Genomic DNA, 15,719 nt, shown 5'->3' with positions numbered 1-15,719 from the left:
AGAAGTATGTGTCACAAATGCATAAAACCTATTTATATATCCATATCTACCTATGTGCTGGAACGATCCATATGGACGGACTTTATTGTGCACGTGTCTGAATTTATATTTAATTCCCGATATTTTTAAAATCGGGAAGACGTCTTATATGCAAACGAAATTCCGATGTTTTCTCGCTGTCAAAATATCATCAAGTATATACTCGTACTAGGGATCATTAGTAGGAACAGAAGAGTTTGTTGTTGACAAATAAATAATTTACTTAAATGAATTAAGATTAAAGCGGATGGCTAGAACACAGTGAGTCACATTAATTATATAAAGTACAATCAAATTTATTATCAGTTAATTATAGACATTTGCTGACACCCCCCATGAGCATTATCGTATATTTCGTTTTATTTAAAGAGCATTTTATTTTCTAGGAACATATGATGTCGAACCGATCATAAATATGTTCAAAGAGCCCACTAAGCCTCAAACTTTCAACCGAATAATATTCCGCTTAGCTTTGATCAATCAGAATTAATGAGTTTTTCGCAGCCAAGAGCCTAATCAAAAACATAGACGGGAAACACAGATAAATCAAAGAAAAGTGTCGCGTGCCTGGCGAAAATTTAGATCAAGGCACTATACACACATTATCATGTGAAACAAACTAAACATCTCGAAAAACCAAAGACAATGGCTGCCAAAGAAAAATGTGAGCATGTCTTTGAAGAATCTGCCAAGTGAAAATCTGCAATTTATAGCCAACTTATGGGCGACAAAAGGTAAAGAATGCAGAACTGCCATGGAAAATATGCACACAACGCATTTTCTAATCAAATAGATACTTTGAATAATTATTCAAGCGTTTGAACTCAGCTGTTCGCCTTTTTGAATTTAATGACTTGTAAAATTAAAAAATGAAACGCAAAATGGTTCAAATTAACGATAAAATATAGTGTCGAGTGCAGGCATTTAATAAAAAGAAATTCCTTTCGAATAGAATGTATTAAAAAGTGGCCGCCAAGACAACTTTATTCACTCACAAGCACCGATCCCCCCGTCAAAAAAAATGAAAATATGATTATTTATGTTTGAACATTTGCTGCTGTCCGTCGTCCAACGCAACTCTTCCCCTCCCCTGTCCACGATCACCTGCCAGCGCCGCCCATTGAAGCATGAGATACGACTGCGACAGAGGATGGGATTGGTATAGGAATCGGAATGGGAATGGGAATCGGAATGGGACTGAGGATGGGAGGCTGTGGATGAGGCGGTGACCACGACGACTCGCACATCTTTCGCATCTAATGGACGCTGGCAATACAAATGAAAGATTTAATGACTCTCGGGCCGCAACGGGCAGGCCAGCGATATTTTCGATATTTCGGCGAGAGTTCGCCATTTGCGCATAGCGAATAACACTTGTATACAGGCCAGCAGGCCACCAACACTCCCAATCGCAGAGTATAGACTTCCATTGGTTTCTGAAGATCCAACTATGAACTCCAGCTCGAACTTCACAATAGGGAATCTTCTTTAGGGTTATAACTTGTAGTTACGATACTTGGTAGATACGAGATACGCTTTTAGCAGCCTAATGTTTGCATTATTACTAACACAATTTTTAATTGAAATCATAGTTTAACTCAATATGTTCGGAACTTGGTTTTGTAGGCGCGTAATTCAAGCTTCAATTGAAACACTATTAATAGATATTAATAGATATTTCATATTTAAAGAGATCAACTGCATTTTCAGTGATTGGGTTTGCTTATGATGATATCAGTAAAATATACATACATACATATATATATCTTGAAAAACGGGTAATAAAGCAGTTGATATCTGCTTACACCCAAGATGAGCTGAACCAAATTTGGCAACTGAAAACCCGCGATGATCAGTGTAAGCCATCGCCATCACCATCACGGTGCCCCTGCTACGCAACCATTGAGAAATTGCATGTGGAGGAGCCAAACGAATTTTACGCTTTGTTGCATATTCTGATAATAAATCATAGAAAATAATTTGCAGACAAATGCCTACGGGGCCTTGGGGGCCCCGGGGAGGACGACATCCATCCGGGGGACTTTTGGGTAATAATTCAAATTCTTTGCCCAGCCCGCAAGTGCTTTCTGTGTGGGCCCGCCTGGCGCTTGGCCGCGCTTTGAATTGAATTGAAAATATGAATGTGAATGCGAATGCGAATTTGAATTTGAATAAAAATTTGGTGTCAGTTTTGTCATTAGCACAAATGAAAAATTCTTGGGGATCTAGTCAGGATTGGGCGGTGGCTGCATGTGACATCACGGACGTCAATTCGTTTGGCAAAGCGTCAAGAATCACAGCGACTCACAGGGCTCACAGGGGCTTCCTTTGAGCTCCAGGAATGTACATACATATGTACGTTACGTCTTACTAGCGGCATTTACCTTGATGTGTTACAATTGAAAACGACGATTTGAAATTCAATGGCATAAAATCTGAACCATTTAGTCCTTGGTTCTCCGGTATGATCGTCTCATTGAAGTACACGTGCGTCCGTTCCGGGTGATCGCGCTCGGATACGGTCACCTTATAGTACTGCGGCCGGAAGAAGTACGAGTGGTCGGCCCAGGTGGCAGGCGGCGTAGGCGCTTTCTCTGACAGCCAACTGAAGTGCATTTTCCCGTAATTCGGATTGGGTTGGACAAGTGTGTTTCAATTTAATCGGCAAGCGCACGCGATTGGTTTTGCAAAAAAAGACACTTAAAATTTATAACAATTTAATTTAACAACGAAACAAAAACTTTCTGTTCGACTGTTGGCAGAGCAAACAGCAAGGATATGCCGGAGAATTTCAAACGAACAGCAATTTTCGCATCGGATTCGTTACATATCCTTGCTGGCCAAGAGTTGGGAGACTGAGTTATTCGAATTGGATTGGAAAATTATTGATTTGGACACTCACACTTGGGCAATCGACTAGAAGGGTTATATAATAGTATTTACAAGCGAATTGTGAACGATCGTGGGGCTCTTTGAGCGAATGTCCTGCACTGCTAAAGAGAGTCCTGGCAATCGATTGCTGTGCGTGCACTTGAGTTCGATTCGATTTATTAATGTGTCATTCGACTGCGAACGGATTGTGTTTTCTTTTGGTACTTCAATGGCCAGCGACGGTTTGTAGGTCCACGCGTCTCCACGTCCCGATTTCAAGTGAACATCGACAGTTCCAAATCGAAATTAAGGCCAAAATATGAAAGCACATCGGTTCCTACCACCGAGATGCGTCTGCTGCCGTGGCCCAAAAGCAGCGCAGCCGCAGCGCAGCATCCCACACACATACCAATATTTTGGGGGATTTTCGAAAATATGGCCGACTGCTATAAGGCAGGAGAGATCGGACCAATGAACGACATATGAAAGATAAAAAGATAGAAAATTGGAATTGGAATATTAGCTATGCGCCCGAATCTATGTGGCGTGTATATATGTATGTATATTTTATATACAAGTATTAGCATAAGTTTCTGCTCTTGGTTCGATCTTGGTGTGGGTTTAACAGTTGCCACTTCGAACGATTCGATATCGAAAGGTGCAAAAATCAGGGGGACTTTGGGTCAAAAGCATTGGTATACCCTATAGTTATTACCTATAGATTTTTCGATGTGAGTGTGCATGGAAGATCGCTGGCGAAATGAAATTTATTACTTATTGCAGCTCAGACGACATAGAATTTATTAATATTTTACCATTAAATCGGCGGGAAACGTTTAAAAATAAAGCGAACAAACATATAGACAGATCTATATTTTATTTTATTGGCGTGAAAGCGGCGATCTGGCCATAAAACCCATAGAATACAAATATAGTCTTGTTGGTATGCCGAAAATGTGTTAATCATTTCGATTCTATATCCGTATTATGTCGTATTAGTCGTTAAAGTGGAAAACATTCCATTCGATGAGCCGCACGCGTTTATCCAATACTTATGTAATGGCTTTTGGCAATGGGAAATCGATTTGAAATTGCAAATGGCCAGCTAGCTGGGACACAACTGAAGCAATTGCCCAAAATCAATCAAATTTCTGTTGATCTTTCAGATGACTACTTGGCAGCGATTATTGACTAATCAAAATCTACATACGCTCGCGAGAATAGGTGTGTGATTTATTATTAGGCTTGGCGAAATACCAGAAGGCGATACAAATTTCCAGTTTACAGAAACTGTCGATTTCGAATCAACCTGGTCGTTAGCTGTTCATTAAAAATACTGTTGCCCCTTTCATTTGACGGGCAATGAAAAATCAATGCAACAAATGCGCAACAAATCTATGTCATTTGGCCAAAACGAATCATTTACAATAAACCATCTTCAAAGCAAATGGAGCGCGGCACAGAAAGCTAAAACCCACAACGAGGCGTGGTCCAGATTCGCATGGTGCAGGGAAAGAACCACCACCAAATGAAACGTGGCGCGGCTTGTGATCTTAATGATCTTAATGATGACCGAGGATGATGATGAGGAGCCACTGCCCCCCAGTGGCTCATCCTAGCCCAGCCGAACCCAGTCCAACCTAGGCCAGCCCAGCCCAGCACAGCCCAGCCTAGCCAAGCGACAAAAATGCTTGAATGCTTGAAAATTGCATGGAAGCGTGAAAAATCGACCAAATATTTGCACGGAGAGGAAAGTGCAAAGTGATGTTCATTGATTTGCATGCAGAGGGTGGAAACCTCATTAATCATGTTGAAAATGTTCATTAAATTGCGGTGCAGCGATTTGCAACTCGTAAATCGCTCGTTGCTACAAAAATGGCCAAATAAATTTAGGTAATTAAGAGACTTATACACACAAGTTGAATACCCAATTACTTTCCCACGAGTCACAAGTGGCCAAGTCAATGAACGTGTCGGAATGGAAAACAAAAGAAAATCCCCCCTGAAAAGTGAGATGAAAAATTGCCAAGAAATGCAGCCAAAATACTACAGACCGCCCAGAACTCAGAGAAGGGGTATATTGTCTAATTAAGTTGTCGCCTGTCAGCGTTTAGCCTGATAAGCCGTCACTCGCCCGTCCACTTTCCCCCATCCAAAAGTTGGGTGCGATGCCACTTGTCCATGGTGTCCCATCCAAATGCGCCGCATCGCAAATATATAGTTGGTATTTATATTTCTGTATACATTTCAGAGATTTACGACACACGAATATTTTTGCCTGACAATAGCACATATCTGATATTCATACGTATTTTCCTTGGTTGCGCTAGATTCTGGCAAAAATGAGATACATGTTGCCCGCCTAAATGGCGCATAAATGTTTTTTAGATTAAATAAACTACTATACATTGTGCTTTAATTAAATGCATGGCTATGCACGGCTAGGTGCCTCTTCCGAGGCTCTGAGGCCTTAGTTTATTATTTTAATATTATTTTAAAGATATATTCAGTTCGCTTCTGGGTTGCACATACCTGTAACGTTGCCGCCTGTTGTGGGTAGTGGTAATTTCTCAAATGCTACACTGCGGTACGTGATCTCAGATTTTCCGTTGACGAGCTCGCTCTGAAAATGTTAGTTATGTGCCATTATATTTATTGATTATAGCTTAAGAAAAATCAAATATGAAAACTGAACACAGATCGTCGGTCGACACAGTAAATTGATTTAGTCTACATAAGCAATTTAATTTTATATTCATTTAGATTTGATTTACATTTAACGTAGAACTCTACTGTTTGTGATTTTGGATTCGAAAAGCAGTAATTAAAATTCATATATATTTCGAGAAAGCCCATTGGGTTTTTAAAATCTGAACTGAGGACTTACCTGCGTAGTTTGCTGAACCACTTTGGTCGTGTGCTCCTCGATATATTCACTATGCGAGTATTGCTCGATACTTTCGACAGCCTGAGGTCAATGAAAATAAAATTGAATATTAAGATTGCCGAGTCTTGTTTCGATGGAAAAATCGAAATATCTAAAACAAACACACACTCAAGCCAGCAGCCAATAGATCATTAGCATGGCAGTCTGCAGAATGAGAACAATGTCCGAAATGGGTTACTTCGGGTCCATATACTTTGCACTTGTGAATGTTTGAGAACTACCGCATATAGGGGAGATCTGCTTATTATTAAAACTGGACACACTGAGTGATATGGGGGAACTTGAAAGTGTGAAACTATGGGAGCAATACACAAATGAAATTATTGGAGAGGAAGTGAAATTGATTGACGCGGGCACGATTGTGCAAAAGAATTTCCACAATTGCAGCTATTACATAAGCAAATAATTATATTTATATACGTCGTATGCGAGTATATCGAAATCATTTCGTATCCGTGGCCAAATCGAAAAAGTCAAAGATACAAATCGCTATAAAATATTTGAGCTATTAATAAGAAGTACGCCAATGCACGGCCAATCAATAGACCAGCAAGGAAAATCGAATTGCCAGTGGGCGACAGTTTGCGGCTCCTCCGCTACATCTGTATATGAATCTGCATCTGAATCTGAATCAGAATCCATATATCCTACTATATGGATATAGAGTGGTGTATAGTATATGTAGCCCATTGACGGGAATCCATCTCTGCCGTCAAATCGTTGGGAAATGGGGAATGTGGCGCACTGAGTTTTCCACTTCCAGTTACCGATGCGACACGATCACGACAACGACCAGTACAGGACAATCTATGACTAAGACTAGACTAGATCGGCTAGCTAGCTGCTGCCACTAGTGTCGGGCCTCCGGTCTTCTTCTAGCCACACTTTATGGCGCTTCCACTGGCGTTGGCAGCAGAAATCAGCACAACACACTTTGCGCCATTTTCATTATACATAATTTTATTTTCCTATTTTAATTACTTGCGATTTTTGCTAGCCAGCGCTGGCTGGCTATACAAAATCATCTTCATATGCATATATGCAGTCGTGGTGCCAGGCGGCGTATACTTGATTTTGTTGCAACCTGCCGAAAGCATCAACGGCAGACCATTGCAACTATCACAGAAACAGCGGGTAGAACATGCTGATTCAGCGTGGGATGTCATCATCGCCCCTCTTCCCGAGATCATTTGGATGCTTTTATAGACTGCAGTGGCGTAGATGAAGAGGCTTTGCTACGATTTCGTCGCCACAGTCTAAATATAAGCCCTACGGAACACCCAGTATCAACAAATATGTCTTAGTTGTTTTGGAATTGGTTTTTCTCTCCGAGTCCCTTGAATGACTACTATTTTTACAGCTACTTTGGAATGATTTTTGAGATTTTTTTAATATGGCAAGCAAATGAGGAGCTGGAACACAAAATTCTATCATATACCTAGACCAAAATTTCTTCATTTTGATATTTAAAAATCATTTCTAGATGAATAAAAACACAGAAACCTGCCGTGTCGCCACAATTTATACTAAATTTCTTCTCGGTAGGGAAACATGTGTATTTTTAATTGCATTCTAGCAAACACGTCCTTATTTAATAGCAAATGTGGTTTCGAACGTCCAAAACAAACCATAATGTTCTTTTGTGACGGGAAAAAGCTCGCAGAAATGTGGACAGTTTCAATAAAGAAGTTGCATTTGTCGGAAATAGATGTCAACAAAGTTGCCCTTTACAAATTGATCAATGTGGGAAAGAATTAATTTTGCAGCCAGCTAATTGTGCAAATCTGTTAAACATAAATTCTGCGCGAAAACAACAGACAACTCAATTAATCTTGGGTTCACGACTCGACCAACATTATTTCATTTTGGGCACCATGCCCGAAATCGCCGACCATTTCAATCCCAATGAAAGGCGCATTGTTCTTGTGGATGTCAGGTCCCATGATTTTGGCCCAGTATTTATGGCACTTCATTTTTTAGGTTGTCAACGCAGATGGCGCGTGAATGGTTTCAGAATTTTACTTACAGAACAAACCACTTCTGGCTGAAAGAAAATTGTAGGCAAGTGCAAAGAATAGGCTCTACGCTGGTTAGGAATATTGTTGTTAAATTAGCAATTATTCAGTGATTAATTAACATTTTTTGGTAAATTTGTGCTCAAGCGTCAAGTTGAAGTACGTGGTTTTCATGACGTTGTCGTTTTGTTTTTCGCTGTGTTAAGTGCGTTCGGATCAGTCTTTAATGAAATACAGAAACACACAAACAACTTACATAGACTAAGGCTGGCTAGCTCACAAACAAAGAAGCATTAAGAATAATTGTTCATTAAATGCATAATGTAAAACAAAGCGCATTGGCAGTGAGGCATAGCAGAAATAATTTTGGGAACGAAACAATTTTCATGCAATTAATTTAAATTTGTTTTGCCTTAAAGATTTTTGAGCGTATTTGGTGGGCAAACCAAAAGTTGTTTCTTTTGTTTAATTTTCTTTTTTATTATTTTGGAAGTCATGTTTTACAATGTTGCACTTAAATCGTATTCTGTTGTTTCTTTTTCTGATCACTCCTTTTTCTTATGTGAAATTTGCTTGTGTGTTTTTCGGGGAAGCCCAATGAAAAATTTACACAACAATTTTAAGACGATTTGAGGAGTCGCACGAAACACAAACACAAAACAATGACAATGGACTTGACTAGAATATAATTATTAAGAGGCGGCTGAGCTCTAAACCGCTTCCACCTGGCTTAAATGACTAGAAAAACGTTAAAGTATATATAAGAATTAAAATAATTGCTAATTTCCAACAAATCCCATTTGTGACTAGACTAGATTTGGCTGTGTCTGTTTTGGTTTGATTAAATCAAGAGTTTCGAAAGAAAATGTAGTTCAGGCTACCTTGATGGAGAAGCTGCCGTTCGGGATGTCCTTGCCACCAAACTTTACGTTGATGTCATAGTCTCCGGGATCGTTAAGGGCGTACAGAATGTCGAAGAAACCATCCTTTTCGATCACATCAATGTCGACAATTTCGCTAAAGTCAATGGATTTACATTAGGTAAAGATACATAGAACACCAAAACCAAATGCAATCCCTACCTGCCCGCCTTGTTGGTGATCTTGCAGGTCACCGCTCCATCTCCGGCCTCACGGGCATCCACTTTCAGGTGCGATTGACTGCCCGAGGACTGAATCTTGGGCGCCTGCTCCACCAGTTTGCACTTCTTGGCTTCGCCGGTGGGGAATGCTTCGAGTTTGAAGGGCGAGCCCTCGATCTCCTTGTCGCCGTACTTGATGCTGCACTGGTAGGTGCCGCACTCATCGGGCACAAAGGACACCACGTACGTGCCAGTGGACACCTCCTCCAGGCGCGGCTGCATGGCCTTGCCCTTGGGGTTCTTAATGGCCACATTGATATCAGCCTGGCCAGCCTGTTTTGTATCGATTTCAAACTCGGCGGGAAGGGAAGCAGGCGTTTTCTTCTTCTCATTGACACCCTTTACCTTTACTTTGGTGGGCTCTGATTTGGGGAAAACGGTCATCACAAATGGACTGAAGGGAAAAAAATCAATCATATAGATTTGCTGTTTAGACATTTACAAATTTTTAATTGAATTTACTTGGTCTTCAGAATGTGTGAGTCGGCAAACACTCATTCAAACAATTGCCTGATTAGTGACTCACCTGCATGGCACTTCAACCTCAGAGAACTTCACCTGGCAGGTGAGCACGGAGCCAGCCTTGGGCGGCACATAGTGAACCGCGTAAATGCAATTGCCCTTGTCTTCCACACGCAGATTGTCCACGGGAATACCCTCGGAGTTGGTCAGCTTTACGGCAATGCGGCCAGGACCAGCCTCGCCCACATCCACGTTGAAGAAGGTGGGCACGCTCTCGCGCACCTGGCCGTGCTCGATGCCCGGACCGTACACCTTCACCTTGCTGGGATCCACCGTCTCCTCGACGAGCACGCGGAACGGAGAGCCGGGTATGTGCTTGTCCGCAAACCGAATGGTAATGTCATACTCTCCTGGATCAGTGGCCAAATAGTCCACATCGCAGCTACCATCGCGATTGTCCGTGCACGTCATTTTCGCCTCCGAGGGACCCTCGATGGCAAGCGAAAGGCCACCGTTTCCTGCACCCTTGGTCTCCACGGTGAATTTGTTTTTCTGGTTGGTCAGTCCTTTTTCGAGGCCTGGTCCGTAGGCCTTGCAGCGAGCGGGATCGCAGCCGCTCTTCACATTCACAACAAACGGAGATCCTGGCACCGGGATGTTGTCGTACATCAGCTCAATGGTGTGGCGGCCAGCCTCGAAGGGAGTGTACATGATGCGGAAGATGTCGTCGGTTGGACCTTGCACAATCTTGCTCGGCAACACATGGCCCATTGGGTCGAAGATCGCACAGGACAGCTTTCCTGAGTCAATGTTGCTGCCCACCTTGCTCATATCAACCATGAAGTCCGTGGCCGCATTCATGATCACACCTAAGGAGTATCGAAAATTAGAAAGGTCCAATAGAATGCATAATTGTATACATTAAGGCATAACATCAACAATAATAATATGCAGTTAGTTATGATGGAGCAAGGTACATATATCTATACCTTTACGTAAAGAAAAAGAGAAGGTACATTTTCTAATTGATAAAGGTGCATTCTTAAATTTTTCTTTTGGGTATAACCCCTCATTGGCTTCTTAGGCACTCCCCATCATTTTAGATTAGTGGTTTTCGGTTTAGTTTTAAATCAAACAAACACAAGGGACAGCACAACAACAAAAAGGCATGGCGAGGCGATTGCAACAGGCAACCTTGGTCAGGTTGTGAGTAGAGCGCAGAGGATTAGAGATGTTCTGCAGCGGGAACACTCGGAATTGGCAATTGGCAACTGGTAACTGGCAACTGGAACTCCTCATAGCCTACCATGCGGCTGGATGCCGATGCCGCTGACGCGGGTATTCTTCAGATTCGGTACCGGAACTATGAGTGGCTGGAAGGGCGAGCCGGTTATGTGCCGCTCGTTGAACGTTATGTTGACGGTATAATCGCCCGCCTCCGTCGGTAAATAGGCGACGTTGCAAGTGCCATCTCCATTATCGCGGCAATTGATGGCCGCCTCGCAGGGTCCTTCCACCGTCACTCCCAATCCGCCCTGTCCGGCGCCACGCGTATCTATCATAAACTCTGCCGGCTGGCCCACAATGCCACGTTCCAGGCCAGGCCCAAAGGCTTGCACCTTATTCGAATCGCTGCCTGTTAGGCACTGCAGTCGGAAGGGACGTGGAGTGATCGGCGTGCCGCCAAAGCAGATGCTTAGGAGGTACTCGCCCAGTTGGGTTGGCGTAAAGTTAACCAGAAATCCCTCTGCGGTCGGTATGATGTGGGCCTTTATGCGATTGCCCGATGGACTGGTGATGGTCACCGCCAAGTCCGCTTTCGGCAGGCCATGTGTAATAATCCGAAACTGCTGCAAACTGTTTAAGGGCGCGGCTTTTGTTTTGGGCGAATGAAATTATGATATGGACTTAGACCATGACGCACTCCAAATGGACACTTTTGTATAAAGTAATTTAGTTGCTTATCTTACGAGTACTTACTTGGCTCAAGCCCGTCCACCTTGATCTTGGATACATCGACCGTTTGTTCCACGACCACCTTCTGTCCCAGGGGAACTCTTTGGCCACCATACGTCATTGTAGTGGTGTAGGCACCCTTGGATGGCGGGATCACTTCCACCGAGTAGGTGTTGTCCTCGTTATCGATGATGCGGCACGGTACCTCGATCTTGGTTTCCTCGTGAATGATCTTTACCTTCAGCTCGGCGTCTCCAGCCTCACGGGCGTCCACATTGAAGTGTGTGGCCGCGTTGGGGCGCACTCCAGGTTGCAACCAGGGTCCAAAGGCCTGTACCTTGGCTGCGTCAACCGGAACCCCGACGTACACACGATGGGGAGAATTGGGCGTAGAAACTCCGCCATAGTTAACTAAAATGTTTATATTAAATTTATTGCTCCAAAACCGCTTCTACTAAACCGCTTCTTACCTTCGACGGTGTGCGGAACTCCAGAAGTAGGCGTATACGAGACCTTCTTGGTGCCATCTGGGTTGTTCTTAAGCTCCACGGACAACTTGGTGCCGTACACATCCTGAACGACAACATCCAACGGAGCATTGCCTGCCTTGCTGGGGTCCACAGTAAAGCTGGTCGGCTGGTTGATGGTCACGCCATTCTTCTCCAGTCCAGGACCACTAGCTTTGACCAGCTCGGGATGGAAATCGGTGCGCGGGAGGATCTGAGCGATAAATGGCGACTTGGGAATGTCCTCATTGTCGCACAGAATATGCACGGCGTACTCTCCCACTGCGGAGGGGTGATACTTGACCAGGGCAGAGCCATCGCCGTTGTCGTGGCACTCGATCTCGGCCTGCGAGGGACCGGCCACGGTGAACCCGAGGGCGCCGGTCTCGCCATTGGTCTCCACTACAAAGGCGGCCGGGTAGCCGATAACGCCGCTGCTCAGTCCGGGCCCGTAGGCCACAATCGAGGACTCCTTCTTGGGACCTACTTTCACCTCAAACGGCGACTTGGCAACTTCTTGGCCAGCAAAGGTCACCATGATGACGTAGCGGCCCTCCTTGGTGGGATAGTAGTGGCACTCGTAGGTATTGCCATCCACCTTCGACTGCATGACGTTCTGGTTCATGCCTCCAGGACCAATAACGCGCACCTCTGGCTCACCCTCGCCGGCTCCCTCGGTATAGATCTTGAAGTCGGCATCGTCACCGACGCGAACGCCAGTTGCCTGGAGACCACGACCGGAAGCGCGAACTTTACGCGCATCGGACAGTGGAGCTACCTTCACCGGGAAGGGACTGTTGGGGATCGGTGTTCCAGCATAGAAGACATTCACCGAATGCAATCCCTGCAGAGCGGTCACGTACTCGCATCGCCAAGTATCGTTTTCCAGTTGGCGCACTTTGGCGGCCACAGAGGTCTTGTGGTTAGCCGGATCGATGATAATCACTTCGGGCACTCCGCGACCCGCATCCTTGGCCAGAATGTCGAAGAAGGTTGGCTTCTTGATGGTGACACCGTTGGGCTGTATTCCGGGCCCCGTAACCTTCACCTTAGAGGCGTCTCCAGCATGACCTTCCACCTTAACGGGGAACGGCGACTTGGGGATGTCGCGACCGGAGAACTTAACGGCCACCTTGTGCGAACCCTCGGCTTTGGGTATGTACGAAACTGTGTACGTGAGGTTCTTGTCATTGTTAAAGCGCACGTCAGCCTTCTCGATCTCGCCATTGGGTCCTTGGATGTCAACATCCACGGAACCTGCGCATTAAAAGTATTGTTAGAAAGGGGTTGATAAATGGCGAATGTGAAAGCTCACCTTTGCCAGCAGAGAAGGTTTCGACGGTGAAGTTGGCCGGGGCTCCCACCACAGGACCAATAGGCTCAATACCAGGACCATAGGCACGCACTCTGTGGAATGAGAAAAAGTTTGGTCACTATATATTTACAGATTGCGTGAAGAGCTCTACATAGCCAATTATGATACACTGGACCATGGAATAGCGTTTAAAGGCTTTTGCAGAATAATTAAAAAATTTGCAGAATAATAATTATGCGCAAATAATCTTGTTTAGGAACAACACTAGCAAACACAGTTGAATTTATTTTGAAAACATTCTTTTAAGTGGCGCCACTGCGTTCTATAAGCGGTATGTTACAGAACTAATTTAGAAATTGCTTTTTTGAAGTCTACTTTTTGGATGTTGTTACAAACAATTTAGATAATGTTTTTGAAGCCATATAGTTTTTAAATTACTATATTTAAATTAAATTAATATATTTTACTATATTTATTTAATTATTTCTATTTTAATACACAAATATATAAATAAATTGATTATTTACAGATATCCAAAACTATTTACAGAACGCAAAACTGTAATTATGCAAAAACAAGTTTGGAAAAATGCTAGTATTTCAAATCGAACTACCCCGGCTTGTAATCAAAAACCAAAGTAGTTTAACAAAGCAATAAATTAAATCAGCGTCGGCCAAGATGAATGCGTTTAGTGAGCGCTAATTGTAGAGAGCAAAAAAGCCGGCAGCCAGAACAGGAAAAATACAAACAGGAAAGCAGCGGCGTTGAAGTATCCATTAGATACGGATCGCTCTGGGCTAGCGCGAGAAGCGGAGAGCAACAGAACAAAAGTAACCGAAACTGGTGGAACATTTAAATCACAAATACCACAAGAAGTCAATAAATTAAAAACCGACAATCAAGCGGATAACAACGTTGGCCAAAAAGAAGTGGCAAAACATATCAGAACGGAAAAGAAAAGAAAAGAACAGAACGAGAGGAGACATGCCGAAGAAACTTACCGCGGCGGCGGAATGCTGAGTTTTGCATTTTGAGGCGTTTAATAAATATATATGGGTAGGTAGTTTATATACATATTATGTATACGGTGCGGATAGGGAAAACAAGAACAATATCCATACATTAAAAATGTTGCTCAATAATACACGGAGAAAAAAGATATAAAAAGATACAGAGAAAGAAGAAAGATAGATAGAGTCGAGAACAGATCCAGGTAAATGCATTAGCCTTAAGAACAGACGGAGATAGAATACAACTTGAATTTGGAATAGAGTTCGGAATAAGTATAAGTCTGGACTTATAGATCAAACAGGGAAGTTAAACTTTTCTAGCTCGAACTGTAACGTGACATATTTTGGATACACAGAACAACTTTCAAATCTTTAGTAAAGCTTGAAACAACTCTGAAATAAATTCTTTCGAGTAAATAATGTCCAACGTTTAGTTTGAGATATGTCAGAGCAAATAGTTCAAGTTAGAAAAGTACCGATTTAAAGAGCACGCGCACTCACCTGTTTGGATTCGTCTTGGGCCTCAAGGGAGCTCCAGTCTTGAGCTTGGAGTTCGGGTACTGAGACAGATAGGTCATCATAGACTGCTCGTCCACGTTGGGGTTGACCAGCTCCTCGGGCTTGATCAGCTGGCGCACGTTGAGCCAGTCATCGGCAAGGCCCATGGCCTCGGAGGCGTTCTGCACGGCATCCTTGGGATCCCACAGCTCCCAGTCGGGACAGAGACCCGGAGCACAGGCGTCAACGAGGGCGCCCACCGCCTTGCCCGTGGTCCAGTCGTTGGTGAAGTTGTTGATGGGCAAGTCGGGTATCTTGGCGTGTATCCAGTTCAGCAGGCTGCCATCGGAAGAGTGATTTAGTACTGGGCAATAAACCAGGTGGGTAGGCGTCACTTACCGCTGCTTGGGAGTGTGGCCCGAGCCGTTGAGCTGCTTGTCGTCCTCGCCATCCCACATCGGCATCGATATCGAGTAGTGCAGAATCAGTGTCCATATCAGACCGAGTATCAGTTTCAGCTTACAGTCCACAATGTCCGACGAGTCTGAGGAGCGGGGCAAGAACAGAGATTGGATTACTTTGTGTGTCGGGCATAAAATCCAGAACGGGCACCGGTACCAGTCGCATGTACCTAATGTATCTATTAATTGTCCCGACAACTTGTGGCAGCCACTGCAACGACTAAAGCGACTGCAACGACTGCATGCCTCATCTGTCACTGGCAACACTTAGATGGGGCTGCTGCAAACCTGTTGCCATTCGACAAGTTGCCAATTATGGTCAGAGATGTCCGCTAACTGTTACAACTACTTTGCCTCCTGGTCAAGTTCAGGGCTGATTATACACGCAATCAACTGGTCTTGCCGGTTTTCTTAAACATCGCCGTCGCGTCGACCTTAAACTTGGCCAACAAAGCCTGCGCTTCGAACGGCTCTTCTTTTGAAATGCAAAACATTCAG

At 43.8% G+C, this 15,719-nt stretch overlaps 1 protein-coding gene across 9 annotated transcripts in view; it reads right to left on the bottom strand.

Moving 5' to 3' along the window:
* The window catches only part of LOC122621609 (filamin-A), a 31,910-nt gene that overhangs the window by 4,133 nt on the left and 12,058 nt on the right, over window positions 1–15,719 (bottom strand). For 2 of the 9 annotated variants that reach the window (XM_043799529.1, XM_043799527.1), the window contains exons 3-14: window positions 15,160–15,304; window positions 14,764–15,099; window positions 14,254–14,268; window positions 13,253–13,344; window positions 11,902–13,194; window positions 11,456–11,842; window positions 10,782–11,348; window positions 9,540–10,344; window positions 8,955–9,407; window positions 8,754–8,889; window positions 5,798–5,878; window positions 5,443–5,533 (exon numbers count right to left, since the gene is read on the bottom strand). In XM_043799529.1, coding sequence (XP_043655464.1) covers window positions 5,443–5,533; window positions 5,798–5,878; window positions 8,754–8,889; window positions 8,955–9,407; window positions 9,540–10,344; window positions 10,782–11,348; window positions 11,456–11,842; window positions 11,902–13,194; window positions 13,253–13,344; window positions 14,254–14,268; window positions 14,764–15,099; window positions 15,160–15,304 — 4,401 coding nt within the window. Of the gene's footprint in view, window positions 1–2,423; window positions 2,675–5,442; window positions 5,534–5,797; window positions 5,879–6,624; window positions 6,665–8,753; window positions 8,890–8,954; window positions 9,408–9,539; window positions 10,345–10,781; window positions 11,349–11,455; window positions 11,843–11,901; window positions 13,195–13,252; window positions 13,345–14,253; window positions 14,269–14,763; window positions 15,100–15,159; window positions 15,305–15,719 lie in introns of those variants that run through there. The other 7 variants (XM_043799530.1, XM_043799528.1, XM_043799533.1 and 4 more) reach the window with 5 other exon arrangements.

The sequence above is a fragment of the Drosophila teissieri genome, chromosome 3R, assembly GCF_016746235.2.
Source record: "Drosophila teissieri strain GT53w chromosome 3R, Prin_Dtei_1.1, whole genome shotgun sequence".
NCBI lineage: Eukaryota > Metazoa > Arthropoda > Insecta > Diptera > Drosophilidae > Drosophila > Drosophila teissieri.
This window is presented reverse-complemented; position numbering and strand designations above follow the sequence as displayed.